This window comes from Sus scrofa, chromosome 7 (genome assembly GCF_000003025.6).
Source record: "Sus scrofa isolate TJ Tabasco breed Duroc chromosome 7, Sscrofa11.1, whole genome shotgun sequence".
NCBI classification, from domain to species: domain Eukaryota; kingdom Metazoa; phylum Chordata; class Mammalia; order Artiodactyla; family Suidae; genus Sus; species Sus scrofa.
In genome coordinates, this window is record NC_010449.5 from 27,209,231 (window position 1) to 27,231,486 (window position 22,256).

Below are 22,256 nucleotides of genomic sequence, written 5' to 3' on the forward strand. Positions count from 1 at the left end.
CGCCCCGCTTTTATGAGACCCTCCTCACCTACAAAAATATCTAGTGGATTCTTCATTAATTCGAATAATCAAATTTCTTCACGAACCCAGAGTTTATCTTTTTGGATTAGAGAAAACGGATTTTCACACAGCGCGTTTGCTTAAAACGAGGCTGACCCGGCTCCTCGCCGCCGAGCCCCTCCCCTTGGACTCCGCCCTAACCACGCCTATGCACTCCTCCCCCGCCTCCTCCCTAGGCCCCTGGGGGCGATCGGCCACGCCTCCTCTCTTGCACCGCCTCCTTTCCCCGCCCCCGCCCGCAGTCTATAAAATCCGGAGCTGCGGATCGCTCACGGGAGCGGCGAGCTAGTGGGTAGGCGGACTGGGCATGCTCCGCGGCGGCGCAGGTTTTGGTCATAAGTAGGAAGAAGCTAGAGCACGACACCGGCAAAGAGAAGCGGGAGCTGCCGGCGCACCGCGGCTGTGGGGGCCGCCGCCGCCGCCTCGGAGCAGGAGCGGGGCGGGACTCGAGCGGGCGAGGGTCCAGGCCGTCGGGCAGAGGGCCACCCAGCCTCCCCTCCCGTCCGCTTCTGTCCGCGCGGTGCGCCGGACGTCTGGGTCGGTCGCCCGAGCGGCGAGGACCCCGTGCCCAGGAGCGGACCGGACCCTCATTCTGCCGACTGCGGCCCGAGGGCGCCCCCGCGGGGCCAAGCCGCCCTCGCCTTCTGCGGGCAGCTGAGTGTCCGGCCCGGGCTGCGCGCCCGGAGCCCGGAGCGGCCGCCACTAGCCCGGGGGACCAGGATAGGGGGCGGCCATGGGGCTGCTGTCCCAGGGCTCGCCCCTGAGCTGGGAGGAGACCCAGCGCCACGCCGACCACGTGCGACGGCACGGGATCCTCCAGTTCCTGCACATCTACCACGCCGTCAAGGACCGGCACAAGGACGTGCTCAAGTGGGGCGACGAGGTGAGCACCCCCGCCACCCCGCGCCCCTTTGTTCCGCGAGACGCGGCCCCGGCCCCGGGCAGCTCGCGCCCTGCGCTGCCCCGAGGGTCCCCGCCGCTCCCGCGAGGGTCCAGCACCGCCCAGGGCTGTCCAGGCCCCTGCTCCGAGTCTCTGGCCAGACTTCTCTTTTCCATTCATTCATTCGGGGTTCCTCTCCATTCAGCAAATGCGGATAGGCGCTGGGAGGGTATAAGCGTGGAAAAGTGTGATACTGGGTGCCTGGAGGAGTTTTCAGGCTGGGGTGTTAGGCGACCGCCTAGCGACCCACCGTTCTGTCTCAAAATGCCGTTAACATGAAGAAGGCCGGTTGCTGTTGAGAATCAGGTTTCAGGATTCACTTGCGCCCCACCTCCTCCAGGTACCTGTTAAACCTCCAGCTTATCAGCCACCTTGCACCACCACCACTTTATAGGTAAAAGTTGAAACAAATTATGGCTCAGCTTTCCTAAAGGAGAGGAATCTTCCTGGTCCTTTTTAATTCTAAATGCAGACTGCTAGAGCTTCAAAATTCGGCTTTGTTAGCGCCTTTTCATGGCCTAGATTTAGCATAGAAACTTTCTGAATCCGTGCTTCCACATGTGTGCTGTTTCAGTGTAACGTCCGTAGATTCTCACTGTGTTGAACCATTGTCATTGGAATGATCTGGAAAGCATTGCCTCCTGTTAGATTTAGTCTTTTCTCGCGAAAAGACGTTTATGCCTTCCCCTCCTGTCTTTAAAAGTCACGTGTATTATAGTTCACATAATCAAATGACTTCTCGAAAAGTCCATCTGTATTTTTCATGTTTTTACCTTTTGCTGCCCAGAGCTTGCTCAGGTGTAAATAATTTATCTTCTGGTCAGTGTAATCACTATTGACCTAAGTGTCATGGTGCTGCTGTGTCCGTCCGGAATCTCTCCCTGCAAAAAGTTAGTTTTTCTGTGAGTGGAAAATGATTCTGCCTCTTAAGTTGAAGGAATTGTGCTGTTTTAAGCTAGAAAAGTAAGGCTGGTAATTCATGTTTATGCACCAAGTGATTTTCTGTACTTTATTGGACAGAAAAGGGCTAGGGTATGTGTTTGGTGATAATTCTTTGCTTTTAGTCTAAAGCTAATTAATTTTTTTTACAGCATCTGCCATCATATATATTCATTTGTGTATCAGGTGTATTTTATTATCTATCCTCTGTACTATCTAGATTATTTTAGATTTAAACATGCTGCTCATTTGTTGGTATATTTTATTTTTTAGGGCCGCAGGTGTGGCATATGGAAGTTCCCAGGCTAGGGGTCGAATCAGAGCTGCCGGTCTACACCACAGCAATGCCACATCTGAGCAGCGTCTTTGACCTCCACCATACATAGCTCAAGGCAACACTGCATCCTTAACCCACTGAGCGAGGCCAGGGATCAAACCCTCATCCTCATTAATACTTTTGGGTTTGTTTCCTAGGAGCTACAATGGGAACTCCTGTTAAATTCTGCTTCAGTCATGTCTGGGTAGAGTGCAGGATTTTCAAAAAGAATAAAATTCCTGTTTGCATGTATTGACAGTCCACTGGGAAATAGGCAGCCTGACACAAAGGGAAGAATTGAGATTGTGAGGACTGCCCAGGTGGTTAAGAAAAACAATCCCCCACTCTTTCTACTCCTGTAATAGCACTTCAGTGAAACCTTGGTCTCCCCCAGGTTGGTTCTCTCTCCTCTCCTTGACCAGCGGCTTGCAGAGGCTTAACTCTCCCTTGTGGTACCTCTGCATCTCTGGGCAGAGAGAAGGTATGTATGACTTTGGGGAGGGGTTTGTCTTATACCTGAGTATTTGCTGATGCTTCTGTTCCTCTACTGTCATGTACAGGGACTCATTCTTATGTTATAGAGCATTATTTTTCAAACTGGAGGTCACGATCCGTTAGTGGGTTGAGAAATAAATTTAGAAGATGTTAGAAATCTGAAGTCCTTGTTTCTTTACAGCATCTGACATCTTATTTAATGCAGCTGACACTTGAAAAACTCAGGTTTACTTACACTCGGATTTTTTTCAATAGTAAATACAGTACTACCCGATCCATGGTTGGTTGAATCCATGGATACTGAAGGGAAGGCCAGCTATGGGATTTGAGTATTTGTAGATTTTAGTGTCTCTGGCCCAGGTCCCTTGTGGATACAGAGGGTTGACTGTATATATTCACTTGGGTATTGGGTGTATTTTATGATCTTTTCTCTCCCTTTAGACTTTTTTCTCTCCAAGACTTTAAAAGATGAAGTGGGGTAGGATTAAGAATGTCGATTTATCATATATGTAAGAATATTATGTCAACTTGAGTTGAGAGTGGGAGGAGGCGGTATATTGGGTGCATTTAAATTATTTCTTACTATGGTTGCAGTTAAAGGAATGTGAAAGTCAGAGTCCTACATTTATCATGGCCCCGTTCTTGAGGAGGTGAGCCTCTGAGAGGGAACAGGACAGAAGTAGATTGACACCGTTAGCACTGATCCTTGCATAGAGTCGAAACTCCTTGTCACATCGACCGAATAAAGTCTGCAGGCAGGGTCAGACTGCAAGTGAGCTTGCTTGTATGCATAAGCCTAGGGACACATCTGAGAATAAGGCTGAGCAGATAAAAGTGGAGAAGGGTGTGGTGAGTGGTGTGGCCTGGAGATGAAGGATGGGCCCACCTGCAGAAAGTGGTGTCTGGGATGTGATACGTTGGGCTGTGTTGGTGTGATACCAAAATACTGCTCTTTATGGGAAGTTCTGATGTCGCACCTCGAGGATGGTGAACTTGGATTAAAAAAGAAAAAAGGAGTCTAAGCCTGTGGTCAAAGATGTGATTGGAAGGAGAGCCTTTTACTTTGGAGCTGCTCGGCACTAGTTGCCAGGCTGCTGTTTATCCCTGGTGGTATTTATCAGGAAGAACTTGGATTTGGAGTTGCACTTGGGTTGTGTTCCAAGGCCTGCCATCTGCCTCTGTGGTTGTGAGCCTTAGTTTCCTCCTTTAGAAAATGAGAGAGTTGTTCCTTTGCACCTTATCTGGGGATAGATCATCTTGAGGCTACCGAGTAAAGAGAAGGCTGCCACCAATCGAGGTAAAAGTGCTTGGATTGTAAAAGTGTTTGTGTGCTGGCTTTTTGAACTCCAAAGTATTTTCCTGTGAGAACCTTAAAAGTAGGCAACTCCCAGTTCAGCTTACAGATGCATGTTTTACCTTTAATGAGGCAGGTCCCAACCCTCACCACCAAGATCTAACTCCTAGGTACCAGAAAGATATTTCCTGTTGTCCTAGGATGGGGGTGGCAGGGAGGTGGGATGGATGTCCCTGGGGGGCCTGATATCTGCTAAGCATTCTTTTATGCAAAAAAAGTAAGCACTTCCCTCTTCGTAGCCCACACGCAACTTTTTAGGTACAGGTTTTATTTATAACTTGGAGTATACACATTAGGAGACAAATGGAGGAAGTTTATAAATGCTGCAGATGTGGCGGTAATTATGACTCTTGAACATTGCTTCCTGATAATCCCTCTAGTGTCAACTACCTGCCAGCCTTTTCAGCTGCTTAGTGGCAGAGGCATTATCAGAATTGAGATCTGTCCGACTCCTGGTCTGTTTCTTAAACACATTATACTAGGTTTTGGATTATTTACAATGTATGAGATTTCATCAAATCTCCTTTCACAGAGTTCAGACTCTCCAGGTTACAGAGGTGTCAGAAAACATTTTTAAAGGAAACATTTTTTCTATTTTTTTTTTAAACCCAGTATGTAGTGGCTCTCAAAGGCAAGAAGATCAGTTGTCCTCTAATTAGCTGATAAATCCATGTGAACTTTGAGAGGAAAATATAATACATCTTTAATAGTTATGAGTGTGTTCTTGTCATGCATAAAACCAATAAAAACTGAGATGGGATTTGTAAAGGGCTGGTATATCGTTCACTGTTTGAACTACAAATTACCTGCATCGGTTAAGAATGCTTAAATGACTGTTTAGAAAATGCATAGCTTGTTGATAAGATTATGAGCCTATAACTAAAGTACCATCCCAAGCTATAAATCTAGAGTGGACAAAAGCATAGTCATTTGATTCTAACTGAAGGTTCTGTGTAGCTTTGGAAATTGCTTAATCCCTCTTAACCTCAGTTTTGTCATCTGTAAAATGGAAAAGTATGCTGGTCCCAGTTCATCTTTAATTTTAGCCATTCTAATTGGTGTGTTGTGGTATTTCACTGTATTTTTTAATTTGCATTTCCCTAAAGACCGCTGGTGTTGAGTATCTTTTCATGTACTTATTTACCATCTGTATATCTTTATTGTTAAAAGTATTACAGATAATTTGTTTGAAATGCGTTCTCATTATTGAGTTTTGAGAGTTCTTTGTGTTCCGGATGCAAGTCTTATTAGTTATATGTCTTGCACATATGTGCTCCCAGTTTATTTTCATTCTCTTAACTGTTCTTTTGAAGAGCAGAAGTTCGTTTTGGTGAAATCCAAGTTGTCCGTTTGTTTTTTTAGGGATCATGCTTTTGGTCTGGTATCTACGAAATCTTTCCTTAGACTAAGCTCACAAAGATTTTCTCCTTTATTCTAGAAGTTTCATAATCTGAGGTTTTATATTTATGTCTGTGATCCATTTTGAGTTAATTTTTGCATATAATGTGAGGTATGGACTTTTGGTTTTGGTTACTTCTGCATAGTGCCCTGCCACTGCTTGTTGAAAATACTGTAATTTGTCCACCGCAGAAGGCCTTTGCATGTTGGTCTAATAGCAGTTGTCTGTGTATGTGTGGTTTTGTTTTTGGATTCTTTGTACTGTTATGTGGATTTGTGTCTTTATGCCAATTCCACACCTTTGATTGCTATAGTTTATAGTAACTTATGAGATCAGGTAATACCAGCTCTCCAACTTTGCTCTTTTCCAACTTGTTTTGACTCTGAGGTCCTTTGAATTTCCACATGAACTTTAGAACAGCTTGGCAGTTTCTACCCAAAACAGAGCCTACTGGGATTTTGACTGTGATTGCATCTATAGATTGTTCAGGGAGAATTGACACCTTAACAATGAATCATGAACCACGTTCAACCCATGAACGAATATCTCTCTCCACTTGTTTAATTTCTCTCATCAGTGTTTTGTAGTTTTCAGTGGACAAGTCTTTCATCAGATTCATCACTGTTTCATATTTTTTATTTTAGGCAGTATTACTCTAAGTTACAGTTTCTTTTTCTTTTTTCTTTCTTTTTTTTTATGGCTGCACCTATGGTATATGGAAGATCCCAGGCCAGGGGTCAAATCAGAGCTGTAGCCGCTGGCCTATGCCACAGCCACAGCAACAGCAACACGGGATCCGAGCTGCGTCTGCGACCTACACCACACTCAGGGCAACTCTGTATCCTTAACCCACTGAGCGAGGTTCAGGGATGGAACCTGCATCCTCATGGATAATTAGTTGGGTTTGTTGTCACTGAGCAACGATGGGAACTCCTGTTACAGTTTCTGATTATTCATTGCTAATATATTAAAATAAGATTGATTTTGTATATTTATTTTATATCCTGCAACCTTACTAAACTTTTTGAACTTAGGGAAAGCAATTCTAATAACTGTTTTAATATCTTTGCTAATTCTGTCGTCTTTGTCATTTAAGATCAGGTTCAACTTTTTTTCCCCCTCTTCCTTTTGGCTATGTTCCTCTGCTTCTTTACATGCCTGGTAATCTTTGATTGGATGCCAGACATTGTGAATTTTTCCTAGTTGGGTGCTTGATATTTGTATGTTCCTGTAAGTATTCTTAAGCTTTATTCTGGGATGTAGTTATCTGGGGGTAGTTTGATCCTTTCAGGTCTTGCTTTTATAGTTTATTCCGCAGATCCAGAGAAGTCTCAGTTTAGGGCTAATTATTCCCTCTTACTGAGGCAAGGCCTTTAGGAATATTTTCCCCAGTGCTCTTGAACTAGGAGTGACTCAGTTCTGGCTGGTGGGAAGGCACCCTGTCCCGGCTTTGTGTCCTTACCTCACACATGTGGGTTGATTTTCACTACCGCATCCTTGAGGGGGAGCCTCTCAGATCTCTGGGCTTGTCTGTGCAGCTCTCTTCTGTTTGGTACTTGGTCCTTTGAACCCTAATTGACTTGGTTTCCTCAGACCTTCAGCTCCATCTACAATTCAGGGGGTCCTCTGTGCCCTGCTTCACCTCCCTGCCCATGATCTAGTGCTTCTCTCCAGGCAGGACGCTGGGGCAGTTGTGGGGTTCCCTTTAAAATTTTCCCTTGTACCTGATGTCCAGTGTATTAAAAATTCTGTTATATATTTTATCTCTTTCCTACCTGACCCTGGTTGTTTCCAGTGGGAGGGTAAAATTGATCGCTATTATTCCATTTTGATCAGAAGTGGAAGTCTTACCGCTTTTTCTCTTACTCTTTCATCTCTGCTCTCCTTCGTCTGTAACCTTTGTCCAAAGACTGGTTGCCTTCGTGGTTATATCTCCAGCAACTTCGATTTAGCCAAGTTTGTAAAGTCAGGGTTTTGTTTGTCTTTATGCTGTAATTTCATCACTTAGTATCGCTGTTACCATCCTATGACTGGGTGTTTGGTGAAAACACAGTGATTTTGAAGTTTGCTTATGTTCTTCAAAAAATGATGCACATAATCAAAAAATTCTATTATTTAGTTTTGAATTGTGTGCTTATATATATATAAAATTTTTCTGTCTTTTACAAATGTAACTGTATCAGAATGATTTAAACGCTACAAAACTTACAGAAATCAGGAAATGTATACAAGAAATGGTAGAATCCATTTCCTTATCCTGTCGCCTTTTGAGGTTTAGCATTGTCCAAAGGGAAATACTTTACTGGCTACTGAAAAAGTAATCTAATTGCAAGCCCATAGATAATTAGGTTCTTAGAAACTTTTTCCTTAACTTATTAAGGAAATCTGTATGAGCCTCACAACTTTTCTATAAAAAGCAAGGTAGTAGTTGCAGAATATTTCCTTCAGAATAGCTGAGACTTATTCTGCATTTACTTGTGGCAAAATACTAAAGGCTTTATTTTATTTCCACGAGGATGGCTTATTATTTTGTGTGTCTTTTTAGGGCCGTACTCATGGCATGTGGAGGTTCCCAGGCTAGGGGTCAAATTGGAGCTGCAGCTGCCAGCCTACACCACAGCCACAGCACAGCAGGATCCGAGCTGCATCTGCAAACTACATCACAGCTCATAGCAATGCCGGATCCTCAACCCACTGAGCAAGGCCAGGGATGGAACCTGTGTCCTCACAGATGCTAGTTAGATACGTTTCCGCTGAGCCCCACAGGAACTCCAAGGATGACTTTTAAGTCTATACTGAATGCCTTCTGTTACTTCTTGTGGTGGATCATGAGGTTGAAGAGAGAAACAAAAAAAAGCGAGCAGCTGTCTTTACTTGAATTCCGGGGGGGGGGGGGGGGGGTTGTTTGCTCTCTACATGGAGATCCTGTAAGTCTGATAGATTGGATGGGGGCTGGGGTAGGGGGCCTTCTGGGAGGCTCTCCAGGGGAGATGGGGGAGGCAAGGGAAGGTGCGTGCAGCTGTGTACCTGTGAGGTGCCTGAAGTTGAGGGTCACTGCTGTGATGTGAGACCAGAGCAGGGCACTGAGCGTGTCTAGAGACTGAGGCTGCTGAAGGTCCTTGTGATGGGCCACATCTGGAGACGTGGTAATGTACGCCCAGGAGTGGTACAGGGAGACTAATCCTGGATCCCCCTGGAGGCGGTGTGGAAAGTGGCCGGGGAGGGGTAACTAGACCAGGAGCTCACAGTGCAGAGGTCACATCACTGCTGGGGAGGGAAGAGAACTGGCCTGGGGGGACAGTTCCTGGGGAACTGCTTGGATGTTCTGGGTTGGAGCCCTCTAGTTGAAGGAGCCCAGTGCTCAACCAGAGAAGTGCTGGGTGGACACTGAGCGGGGAGCTGGAGCAACACCTGAGCCAGCTGTGTGTGGCTGGGTGGCCACAGGCCTAAAAATGGGGTCAAAACCCAGATGAGAGCGAGCTGACTAACCCAGAGAGGAAGCGTGGACAGGGCCAGTGAACCGTGGTGATACACACGGAAGGATGGGGATGTGTGTGGGGTCCCAAGAAGGACCAGTGGGGGCACCGTAGCACTGCCATGGGGGCACAAAGGGTGGCAGGCTTTCAAGAGGGGTGCGAGGCTGGGAACGGAAGTGGAGCCGTGGGGTTGGCTGCTTAGGCAGGGACTGGAGGCTTTGGCAGCGCCCTATCTTGAACATATTAAGAACTTGAGAAAAGAACAAAAATTGGTTTCTGGCCAAAATAAATGGCACAGAGCCCATGCATATTTTCACAGTTTGAAATCTTGATTATGATTTCAGAAAGAAACGGAATTGAACTGGGAAAGCGTATGTGTTCGGGTCACTTAACTTGGTAGCCACGGGGGTACCGCTTATCTCTGTGGTATATTGAAATGGATAGTAAAGGATGGAGAATTTTACAGTGATGATGCTGAATCTCCACTTAAAGGCTGGATTTCTCAGACATTGTTTAAGAATTTAGGGAAATGTGGAGTTCCCGTCATGGCGCAGTGGTTAATGAATCGACTAGGAACCATGAGGTTGCAGGTTCAGTCCCTGCCCTTGCTCAGTGGGTTAAGGATCCGGCGTTACTGTGAGCTGTGGTGTAGGTTGCAGACGCGGCTCGGATCCCATGTTGCTGTGGCTCTGGCGTGGGCCGGTGGCTACAGCTCCGATTGGACCCCTAGCCTGGGAACCTCTATATGCCGCAGGAGTGGCCCAAGAAATAGCAAAAAAAAGACCAAAAAAAAAAAAAAAATTTAGGGAAATGTAAGGAAGCCTAAAGAGCACAGCCTGTCTGGAAAACTTTGTTGTAGATTGGTTTATTTTGGAGGGGTCATATGGCCGTGGTTCTCTCTTGGATACTGTTTGTAGAGCTTTCTGTGTTCTTAGATGTTTATGTCTGTTATGGTCAGGATTTAGTAATTAAACTTATTTCCACAACAAGATTACAAAAGCACCCCCAAACCAGATGTTCCTAATTACGTAGATGTTCACACAAACCCATTGTCTTGTCTCCCATCCCCCAGGTCCTTTTTTCAGTCCTCTGGATTCAGCCAACTCCTTTTCTTTTTGAACTGGATGCTGATTTAGCAGGGTTAAAACAACCCACCACACCCCTGCCCCGTGAGCCTCTTCCTGGAAGCTTGTAGGAATCTGGGCTGTGACTGTGCCCCATCTGGGTTGTCCATGGGGGTCAGCAGCTGAGGAACACGGTGCTTCACGTGCTTTAATGCTCCAGAGAGATAGGGAGGACCTTGAAGCACCTGTGAAGCTGGCCAGCACTTCTCTGAATATTTTAAAGAGTTAGGGGTTGTGGCAGTGACCTTGAACACTAGAAAGTTTACATTTTTTCATTAAATTTTTGTTTGTTTGAAAGGATGCGCTGAGAACTGTAAGCCTCAGAGCAGCCTGGAGAGATAATTTGGGAGTGTGTCCTTCACTTCCCGGTCTAAGTGTTCATGTATTTACACAAATTAGGCACCCAATTGGAGGCCTGTGGTCCTCCCCTGCGCCCCGAGGCTGCCATTGCTGTGCGAGTGGTCCAGGGGTCAGGAGCTGCCAGCCCCGGTTTACAAGCAGTGAGATCTGGGAAGTAAGCAGAAGTCCTCTGTGTACAAAGTCCTTTACACACTTTGCCCCTGGAAGTTTGTCAAACGCTTACCCAGAGATTGCTCAGTTTATACATGGTCCCTGCAAGCTGGTCTTCTCGTTCCTCAGCTCAGGATGAACTACACAATGTCAGCTGAGGCAGAAAAGACAGGCCAGTTCAGAGAGCAGCTTGGAAAAGCAGATCTAGACACGGCAGCCAGTGTCTCCCAGGACCCTGCTCTGTTATGACTCTAAAGAAGTGAAAATGCCCACGAAGTCTGAAGACAATAAAAAGTAGAAGTGTGCTTAGTATCTTCCTACTGTAGCAGAAGAAGATGTAAGCAAATTTAGAAAAATTTCTACTGATGCATACAGCTTAAGGAGATCATGGGCTTAAAAAGAGTAAGCTTTGGTTAACAAGACAACACTTTTGAAGAAAATGACCAGAATTCCCATTGTGGCTCAGCAGTAATGAACCCGACTATTATCCATGAGGATGAGGGGTTTGATCCCTGGGCTCACTCAGTGGGTTAGGTTGCTGTGAGCTGCCATGTAGGTTGCAGATGCGGCCTGGATCTCTTGTGGCTGTGGCTGTGGCTGTGGCTGTGGTGTAGGCCGGCACCTATAGCTCTGATTCGACACTTAGCCTGGGAACTTCCGTATAATGCAGGTGAGGCCCTAAAAAAGACAAAAAAGAAAAAAATTACCTTGCCGGCAGAATGTGTAATGTCTTCTATTTGGGAGCGAAAGAAAAGTGGATAGTCCTCTCCTATGAGAATTTCTGGAAGAGTTTAATTACAGAAATAGTTTCGAGTTGAAAGGGACTCTTCGTTTTTTTCCCTTGTTTTCCAGAAATCAAAGCAGATTCCTAATGTCCCGAAATGTAATATTTGTGAGGAGAGAGGGAAAAATAAGCCTGCTCTGGCCGGGATGACCACCTTCCACAACTCCAGGAGGCACAAGTGTTGGGTGGTGCCCTTAGGCTTGGGGACAAGTAGGGAGTCATAGTGTTGGGGGGTCAGCAGTGGTTCTTCGGACAAGGTGGCACTTGACTGGAGCCCTCTGCCCCCCTTTCCCCCATCCAGCTATTTGAAGGGCTAGGAAAAGACAGAAGTGATGTCTGGGCCCCAATGGCTTGGCTGGCTGAGAAGCAGGCAGAAGCTAATGGGCCGTGTGGTGGGAGGGGCTAGAGTGGAGGGGGCGGAGCTGGAAGGTGGGCCTTGCAGGTGGTGAGGGTGCTGGCAGTTTGCTGAGCATGAGCCCTTTCAAGTACCCGGGAGGGAAGCGACTTGACCTGTTCAGAGAAGGAACCAGAGCCTGGAGGTGTTCTGTATGACAGCTTTCACTTTTACTGAGACCACAAGTACCTGAAACAAATGCTTCGTGAAACTGTATTGGGTGAGATAGTACTTCCTTTACTGTAAGTGACAAGTCCTGATATCTTAAGTCTACTCTCTTTCAAGGTTTTTTTTTTTTTTTTCTGTCTTTTTGCTATTTCTAGGGCTGCTCCTGTGGCATGGAGGTTCCCAGGCTAGGGGCCAAATGGGAGCTGTAGCCTCTGGCCTACGCCGGATCCTTAACCCACTGAGCAAGGGCAGGGACCGAACCTGCAACCTCATGGTTCCTAGTCGGATTCGTCAACCACTGCTCCATGACGGGGAACTCCTCTTTCAAGGTTTTTTTGTAATGTTGATTACAGGCCACCCCCTAAGAACACTTAAAAGACACTGTTCTGCCTCAGTATGTGTGTACCTGCCTAGGAGCTAGAAAATAATCCCCACTAACGTGAGGGCATGTGTACTCTCACTAGTGTTTTAGGTGCTTGATGTGCATTATTTTATGTAAAATCTTCCCATTTGCCCCTGAGGTAGGCCTTTTTATGTAAAATCTTTCCATTTGCCCCTGAGGTAGGCCTCACCCTCATTTTAAAGAAAAGACAAAAACAGAAGTTACTAAGACTCAAACTAGGCTCCAGCCCCAAAGAGGCTAGAGGTGGAAGGAAGGGAATGGAGTGGGGTGGGGGAGCAAGGGGTGGGGGCTGCTGCAGCGAAGGTCTGGGAGCCCCACGTGCAGGCTTTGGTGTTTGTTCTTTGTCACTGTATGGCCAGTAAGTCCCTCCTGGTAAAATGCCAGCGTGCTTTCAAATCTGACACATCGAGTCTGTGTGGTCAGTTTCTGTGCCTACAGGACAAATGCTAGCAGGTTTAGCGATGTGGCCGCAGCCTTCCCAGCTAATCTGCTGGCAGCCCGGCCCTGTGAAACGGCTGAGCCTCTGTGGGGATCAGGCTGACCTCACTTGATAGTTATGCTGCCGAGTGGACCGCATCCCGTGCAGCAGGTAGTGAGCCAGCATCTGGTTTGTCTGTCTGGATTGTAATCCCTTACCATGAATTCCAAGTATGTTGGGAAAGGGTTTGTATTAAGGAGTCTCCATTCTCCAGACCCATCTGCAGCAGGTCAGAGCTGTTCTCAGTGAGGTCCACCTCCGCATCCAGGCAGGATGGGTGAGAGGTGCCCCACCACTGCTGTTATGGATGCGGTAATGAAGGAGGCCTCAGCGGGGTGAAATGGCATTGGACTTGGAGGTCACCTGCTGCTGGGGGTCGAAGGGGCCCTCTGAGCGCAGCAGTGACTTTGGAGTTGGACATTCTGTTTTGGCCCCAATTTTTACTCTCTCTCTCTCTTTTTTTCCCCCTTTTTTCTTTTTAGGGCAGCGCCCACGGCATATGGAGCTTCCCGGGCCAGGGGTCCAATCGGAGCTACAGCTGCCTGCCTACACCACAGCCACAGCAACGCAGGATCCTAGCCATGTCTGACCTACACTACAGCTCATGACAACACCAGATCCTTAACCCAGTGAGCTTGGCCAGGGATCGAACCTGCAAGCTCATGGTTCCTAGTCGGATTCATTTCCACTGTGCTATGACAGGAACTCCAGAACTTTCACTCTCTTCAGAGAGTATTGTGGGCTCTCCCCCTCCTTTGTTGAGTGAGTTCCTCTACTACCAGTTCCTAAGAACTAAAGCCCTGAACTTCTCGTGTCTCATTGGCAGTCCCTGAACTTGGCCAACTTCATCTATAAACACACTTACAGGGACAGAGCTTGCTTTGTCACTCAGCTGCTCCAGGAGTGCGTGGAGCCCTAAACTGACTCCACCAAGGAGGGAGCGTGTCCTCTCCAGGCCAGCCAGGCCCCTGCTGAAGTCCTGAGCTCTCTTGCACCTTGTGGGAGTCCCTTTGGGGCTTCTTGTTGGCTCTGACCCCCTCACTCCCTCACTGCCCCCTCCTCAGTGCTGTAGAGCAGTTGGTCCAAGACATCCTCTCTGGTCATCCCTGTGGTGACCAGGACCTTGTTCTCAGGAGAGAGTCAAGGAACTCACTTGTCCTCAGAACCCAGAAGCTATAGTACAACCTGTAGATGTTTTGAGGTCAATAAGAATATTTACAATATTGTTTCTTCAGGAGGAAGTGTCTCCTGGCCTAAGTTTCTCATTTTCGGAGTTGGGGGCCATAGCAGACATCTCCATTGGTAACTTTTCTTGATGTTGTGTCTTTCCTGAGGTTAATTGGTGTGAGAAGACTGGTGGGATTCTGCCAATTTGGTTCAGAAATAAGATAAAAAGACAAAAAAAAAGAAGAAAAAAAAAGAAATAAGGTAAAAGTGACTTAGCCTGGTCTTTATAACCAATAGAAAATTGAAACTGACATATGCCTAAAGTGTTGTGGCATCTCTGAAAAAAATCAGCCAGTGTCAATTCAGAAGCCTAGAAAATAAATGTCTTGTGTCATTTTAGGCCATGAAAGAGCAGATCTACATTCAGGGATTTCCTTTGCACCAGCAGTAATGCATCAGTAATTATGTCCAGCTATAATCCCAGAAGTGGTTTCTCTTGGGTTTAAGTCCAGTGCCATTCAGTATAACTTTCTGCAGTAGTAGAATCGTTTGCAATACCCAGTTAGGGACTTGGGAACTGAATTTTTCATTTTATTTTAATTTTAAATCTAAAAAGTCCCATGCATCTAGTGTCTATGGTAATGAAGAGCACAGTTTTCTTCTTTCCTTTGATGAAAGGTGTCGCTGTCCCCCTGTGAGATTCATCACAATTCTCCCTGCTCTCTCCTGAATCTTAAAAATTTCCATTGAGCCCTCATCACTAATCTTGGCTTGTGAAGAATTTGTTTTAATAAGGATTCGAGGAAGTTACTTTACATAATCATGCAGGAAATGCATCATATTATGCAGTGTTAAAGTCGAGATTAATGAGCCACCCGCTCTGTTAGCTAAGTCCTGATCTCAGATGTGAACGGAAAACCAGGCTTGGGCAAGGCTGTGTTTGTTTTGTGTGAACTTCCTTTGTAATTCTGTGGCATGAAATGGTGTGTCATAGTGGGGAGAAATTCAAAATATATCAGATATTACAAGAATTTGATGTAACTTTATCATTATTTTTTGGCCTGTGGTTTTTTTTTTAATTGAAGTGTTATTTGATTTATAATGTTGTGTTAGTTTCAAGTATACAGCAACTTGATTCAACTTGATTCAGTATATATATTATTTTTCAGATTATTTTCCTTTATAGGTTATTACAAAATATTGAGTATAGTTCCCTGGTGTAGCTTTAAACTACTAAAACATTTCCTTTGGGGGAACATAAGACAGTGTAACATTTCAACAGTTACTGTCTAAAGTATCACCATATATGGATGTTTATGGGGCTTGTGGTGGTCAGCTCAGCTCAAGTTCATCCACTGTTCTAGACACAGCTGCTCTCCTGGCCTTGCCCCGCAGGTCTTCCATGTTTTCACTGTAGGTGATTTTGAAACTGAGGAGCATCACCATGGCCAGCACCCCTTTGGATGCTTCAGGTTTACGTATCGTGCTGGATACGGAAATGGGTGCCATCCAACTGGATGATTGAAAGTGCTTAAAATTTTTTTTTTTTTTTTTTTTTTTTTTTGGTCTTTTTGGCATTTCTTCGGCCGCTCCCACGTCATATGGAGGTTCCCAGGCTAGGGGTCCAATCGGAGCTGTAGCCACCGGCCTACGCCAGAGCCACAGCAGCAGGGGATCCGAGCCGCGTCTGCGACCTACACCACAGCTCATGGCAACGCCGGATCCTTAACCCACTGAGCAAGGCCAGGGATCAAACCCGCAACCTCATGGTTTCTAGTGGGATTCATTAACCACTGCGCCATGATGGGAACTCCTGAAAGTGCTCAAAATTATTGGTCATTAATATATTGCTGTGTGAAGAACTTGTCTTGAGGGTAGAAGGCACGGTCCCCAGCTTTAAACCAGTTTATAATTCCGAGGAGGGACTACAGTGACATGGTCTCTGGGTGGGGGCGGGGGTGGGGGTTGGAGGGCAGTTTATCGGGGTCTCTGAGTAGCCAGCCAGGTAATTATGCTTCAGTCAGAATGGTGGTCAGCTGCTTATGTATGAGGGCTTCTGGCTAGCCCCTTCCCCTAGGAAGCCTTCCGATGCTCCGGCTGGGACCAGGTCCTCCTGTTACATGTGCCCAGGTCTGATGGTCTTCTGGAACTTATGGCCAGACCTGTGAGCTGCACTGGCAGTCGTTCCAGCCACATCTGCCTGGCTCTGTGCAGTGTTTTTAACACCTGCCTGGTTCAGGACCTTGGGTGAGTGGACAGAGGGCTGGGGGCAGCCAGACAGTGTGTTTGTTGGCTCATCAGCTAAATAGATGCTTATCATAAAATAGCAGCATGCTTGTTTGGGGCTTAGTGTAGGGAGAAAACTGGGTTTCTTAGAAGCAACAAATGGTTCCAGCAGGAGTTAGGCAGACTGCTTGGGCCAGTGGCATGGGGGAACCGGCCCTGAACCCTGAATTTTGAATTTTGGTAGAATGGCTGCAGGCCCTGCCCTGCAACCCAGTATTCCTGGGCTCAGTTCCCCCCATCTTGCCTTCCTCAACCCAACCACCTGGATACAGTCCTCCTCCCACTGCCTGGGAAGAAAAGTAGGACTTCACTGTCCCTCAGGGACTTGGTGATGGGCTCCCTCTCTCTAGAGAGCAGGCATAGGATGGGTTAAATAGTTTTGATAGGTGGGCCAGGGACCTTACCTTTGCACAGCATTGTTTCCTGGGGAAATTCCTTTGTTCTAATTTATGTAGAAATTGACAGAGGAACTTTCTCAAAAGATAGTCTCCCTAAATAGGGAAGTCCCTAGAGCTGCTTCCGAGTCTTACAGAACTCAGAATTCAGATGGTTTCTGAATTAAGCACTGTTTTCACCTACGGGGGGTAGAAATTTAAAAATTAGTGTTTTGGAGTTCCCGTTGTGGCACAGTGGAAACGAATCTGACTAGGAACTATGAGGTTGCGGGTTCGATCCCTGGCCTTGCTCAGTGGGTTAAGGATCTGGTGTTGCTGTGAGCTGTGGTGTAGGTCACAGACATGGCTTGGATCCCACGTTGCTGTGGCTGTGGCGTAGACCAGCAGCTATAGCTCCGATAAGATCCCTAGCCTGGGAATCTCCATATGCCACGCCCTGGGTGCAGCCCTAAAAAGACAAAAAAAAAAATTTAGTATTTTAGGAGTTTCTGCTGTGGCAAAGCAGGATCAGCAACATCTTGGGAGCAGTGGGACACAGGTTCGATCCCCGGCCTGGCACAGTGGGTTAAGGGTCTGGCATTGCCACAGCTGCAGTTTAGGTTGCAACTGCAACTGATCTGATCCTTGTCCTGGTAACTCTGTATGCCTTGGGGTGGCCAAAAAAAAAAAGAAAAGAAAATTAGTATTTTATAAAATATCTAGGCTTTCCTCAAATTCTAAGCTTCCTGAAACTCTTACCCTCATGATAGAGTATTAAAATGTTTTAAATTTTTTTTTTAAATTTTAAACTAGTAGTAAATGCCATTTAAAAACTAAATATTAAAATGTTGAAATTTGGGGGATTTATGTTAACAGTTAACACTGTTATCTTGAGCTTTAATGCTGTAAATATTTCGCTCTCTACTAGGTTTTCAGGACTGACTGACATCACCCTCAATTAAAATTCTTTATTTTTATCGGCCTAATTTCAGGTGAACATGCCACACCTCACGCTTGTGCAGACCTGCGTTAAAAGGCTGGAGGGCTCTTGTGTCCAGGTCCTTCCTGTCAGCCCGTGTCACAAGTAAATCACATCATAGTCTCTTGAATGTGCCTTTGTCTTTGATTCAACGGCTCAGAGGTATTAGTGGCTTTTATCCTAATGGGATAACATTTAGCCTTTCAGCAGTAGAAATCTTAATTTTATTTGTAGACGAAGTAGTGGACATTGGAAATATGAGTGTCTTGAAAAGTGATTGGGCATTTTTATTGGGCCTGTTCCTCCCCAGCCATTTAAAAGTTAACCAGTGGGCACCAGATAACAGTGCATGAAACCACATCGAGGATCTGAACTGAGAACAGAGCGCAGTGGCTATTCTCGCTCCTCCCAAATGGTATACCAATTACACAAATTTGAATTAGTCACTCTGCACCCATTTGCAGTGCTCCTTGGGCACATGCTTTTAGAGTTGTGTTGTGTGCAGTGTACCTAAGTGTTGCTGTAACCCTGGGTGTTCCAGCTGAGATGTTATTTGAAGGCACAAGCAGAGACTAATCCTTGGAATCTTAAGTTGTTTACAGAAGGACCTCCATGTCCTGTTTGGTTATTTTCTCTTTTATTTTGTCTTTTCCTCTCATCCTTAGTATGCAAACAGGAATTTTAGGGTGGGGACAAAAATCCAGAAGTGCTAAAAATAAGTCACCTTGGCTGTAGGTATTTTATTCTTGGCAAAGGATTGTTGTATCACTTTGTTGTTATTGAACAGCTAGGCTATGAACCAGACTCCATTACAGCCCTGGTTTGACTCCTAAAAGATGGAATTGGTTATTTGAACTAGAATTGAAAGTGAGTGAAAATGTATCCATGCAAGGCAGGGATGGGTAGGTAAGCTAAGAGAAAGCTGAGAGGCTAAAGAGCCCTTCTGAGGAGTTCCTGTTGTGGCGCAGTTGTAACCAACCCAGTTAGTGCCCATAAGGATGTGGGTTTGATCCCTGCCCTGCTCTGTGGTTAAGGATCCGGCGTTGCCATGAGCTGTGGTGTAGGTCTCAGATGTGGCTCGGATCTGGTGTTGCTGTTGCTGTGACTGCAGCTCTGATTCATCCCCTAGCCTGGGAACTTCGTATGCCGTGGGTGTAGTCCTAAAGACAAAAAAAAAAAAAAAAAAAAGTACATCCCACAAAAACAGCCCTTTTGAGCCCCTGATACAGAAAGATCTGGAGTGCCTCTAGGGGTGGATTCAGAAAGCCTTATATTTGAGTTTGTAAACTGTTCAGGGGATTCTGAGCCTTCTAATTGAACTTAGATTTTATTCAAAAGTAGTTTGTTTCTCTTTCTCGTGTGGTAAATATTCTGATATTTTCTGTTTCAGTTGCTTAATGAGATCATGGGTGATTATGTTTTCAATACAGAGACTTTGGTTTGTTAGCATTTCAAATGTCACCCATTTGGCTGAGATTGAGCTTTGTGTTCCCTTGTGCTACCCAAGCTTTCAACTTCTGGGCTAATAAGCATGATTCTGAAATCCAAGGGTTTCAATTCTTTCAAAACTAGGAAACTAACAAAAACGATTACAGTTTAGTTATATGCTTGGTACCAAAGTTGTTGCTCATTTTGATGTAGATAAATGGTGGAAACCCTGTCAGCAAGGGAAGATCTCTTCGTCTTTCTTTCTGGAAGCATGTTTATCTGGTTAAGAAGATCACTTCACCTATAATAGACGATGCCAGGCAGGTGTGTTGGAGCTAGTGATCTGAGGAGGAAGAGGCCTTCCACCTGGGAGAGCTCAGGATGCTACAGAGAGCAAACACGGTCTGGTTCATAGCCCTAGTCCTCAGTTTAAATCTGTAGCTGTAACTGTTACAGCTCAGCTTCTGTGATATAATGTCAGACCCACTGCATAAAATGGAGTCATATTAGTCTGAGAGGTTTTCAGCCAGTATTATAACCTTTCCCTGCCTCATAGCTTACAACAAATTTTTGTTTTGTTTGTTTTTGCTTTTTAGGGCCATAACAGTGGCATATTGAAGTTCCCAGGCTAGGGGTCAAATTGGAGCTACAGCTGCCGGCCTACACCACAGCCACAGCAATGCCAGATCCAAGCCTTGTCTGTAAGCTACACCACAGCTCACGGCAACGCAGGATCCTTAACCCACTGAGCAAGGCCAGGGATGCTAGTCTGATTCGTTTCCGCTGAGCCATGATGGGAATTCCCAACAGTTTTTTTTTTGGTTTTTTTTTTCCCCCAAGAAAGCTTATCACTAACCAAGACTGGCATGCCCTGTGGTTCTAGCAGCAAGGTGTGTAGGCCTTGAGGTCAGGCAGTGCTGGGATCCAGTCCCTGCTCTGACACTTTCAGCACTGGGCAGTTTACTTTGCCTCTCTGATCCTCTTTGCCCATCTGTGAAGTGGGTGCTCATGCCTTGTGTGCTGAAGTTGAAGGTTTGGATCCATAGGTGCAAAGTTCATGGTGTACCACTTTTCGTTATGCTTGTTTCAAGGTAAATTTGTTTCTCACACTTAGAATATTTTCAGATATCCATCCAGAGACTTACCACAGTTTCCTGTTCCTTCAGGTTTTAGCTGTTCAGGAGCACTTGCTCTTAGATGTTATCTAGAAACCTGTACTTCATGTTGGGAATAGGTAGTTTCAGGCTCTGCAGCCTACAGCTTTCAGGCATTTGACACTGAGTGACTGTACAGGTGCATATCTCCTATTTCTGGTTTATGTGCAGAAATCAGGCCATACTACCCGTTTTTTGAACTAAAAAATTCTAATAGAGAACCAAGAATGGGAACTAGAACTCATCAGTCAGACAGCTATCTTGGTCAGTTCACGCTGCTAGGTGGCTTAACAGACCACCAGCTAGGTGGCTTAACAGACATTTATTTCTTACAGTCCTGGAGGCTGGCAAGTCTAGGATCAAAAGTGCTGGCAGATTTGGTACCAGGCGAAGGCCCTCTTCCTGGCTTAGAAGCAGCTGCCTTCTCACCATGTCCTCACATTGCTGGAGAGAGATCATCTTTCTCACCTCTTCTTAAAAGGCCACAGATCCCGTCTCGAGAGCTCCACTCTGCTGACCTAATCTCCCCACCCCATCCCCAAGCCTCACTTCTAAATATCCTCACCTTGGAGATGAAGGGCTTCAACCTGTGATTGGGGTGAGAGGCACTAGCATTCAGTCCATAGCCATGACTGATAAAATTTAATCCAAAGTTTAGTTTCTGTTGTCATTTAAACCTGCCAGGCTCTTTTCTTGTGCTTATTAACATTTTTTACCCCTTTGTATTTCTTAGTCGAAGGGCAAAATAGTCTCTTAAGTGGTACTGTTAACTACGATGGGGTTGGCCAACGTGGCTGCCTTCCTAGACCCGAGAGGGTGGATACCAGTAAATAAGGTAACGGGGAGTCGCTACAGAGCAGGCCCCCCTTAGCAGCCTCAGGCCCTCTGGACCCAGGTCTCGGCTTTGTTTGGTTTCCCAGGCTGGGATCTGGATTTACATGTGATAGGTCTGTTGTTTGCCTTTTTTTTTTTTTTTTTTTTTTCTTTTTTTTGTCTTTTTGTCTTTTCTAGGGCCCCACCCAGGGCATATGGAGGTTCCCAGGCCAGGGTCCAATCGGAGCTATAGCCACCGGCCTACACCGCAGCCACAGCAATGCGGGATCCAAGCTGCGTCTGCAACCTACACCACAGCTCATGGCAACGCTGGATCCTCAACCCACTGAGCAAGGCCAGGGATCGAACCTGGAACCCATGGTTCCCAGTCGGATTCGTTAACCACTGAGCCATGACGGGAACTCCTTTTTTTTTTTTTTTTTTAATACTGTGTTAAGCTGAAAAACTGCTGCTGCTAGTCTGCCTCATGGCCCAGGTTTGCCATCTCTTCTCACAGGGTCTTCTCAAGTGTTGAATGACCCAGTTCCAGCCTTTTCCCTGACACATGGATAATGTGTATCTTATTTTCACCCTAAGTGGTGATTCACAGTTTTCACTATTTACACCAACTATGGTGATTTTGAAAGCATGCGACTTCATTTTTAAGTTTTTTTTGTCTTTTGTCTTTTTAGGGCCGCACCTGAGGCGTGTGGCGGTTCCCAGGCTAGGGGTCCAGTTGGAGCTGTAGCCCCTGGCCTGCGCCAGGGCCACAACTCATGGCAACACCGGATCCTTAACCCACTGAGTCAGGCCAGGGAACCCGCATCCTCATGGATGCTAGTTGGGTCTGTTAACCGCTGAGCCATGACGGGAACCCCTAAAGCCTGCGACTTTAGGGAAAACAAAAGCAGGTTCTGTTTGTACTCTGCCTAGAGAAGTCTTACTTTGGCATTTCACTCTTGATTTTTATCAGCATTCCACCAGGTATTGTTATAGATGCACTAGTGCACCTTGCATTGTAAGCTTTATATGAGTTCAGAATGGGGAAGTTGTTTAGATTATTTTTGAAAAACCAAAACGAAGTTGTTGAACTCCTAAACCAGATTCTCCGTGTTGGTGTCTTTGATTATGATTTAACAGCCCAATGGTAGGCTTATGGTGGGATGATTACATAACCTACCAATGAGGAAGGAGGATAATCTACCTGGATTGGAA

At 45.9% G+C, this 22,256-nt stretch overlaps 1 protein-coding gene across 3 annotated transcripts in view; it reads left to right on the forward strand.

Annotated features, from left to right (window-relative positions):
• Positions 335–22,256, forward strand: part of GCLC (glutamate-cysteine ligase catalytic subunit) — a 43,971-nt gene continuing 22,049 nt past the window's right edge. The window contains exons 1-2 of one of the 3 annotated variants that reach the window (XM_021098556.1): positions 335–943; positions 2,650–2,736. Coding sequence is in view for 2 of the 3 variants with exons in the window: in XM_021098555.1 (XP_020954214.1) it covers positions 794–943 (150 nt within the window). In the remaining variant the exon portion in view is untranslated. The remainder of the gene's footprint in view (positions 944–2,649; positions 2,737–22,256) is intronic. The other 2 variants (XM_021098555.1, XM_003482164.4) reach the window with 2 other exon arrangements.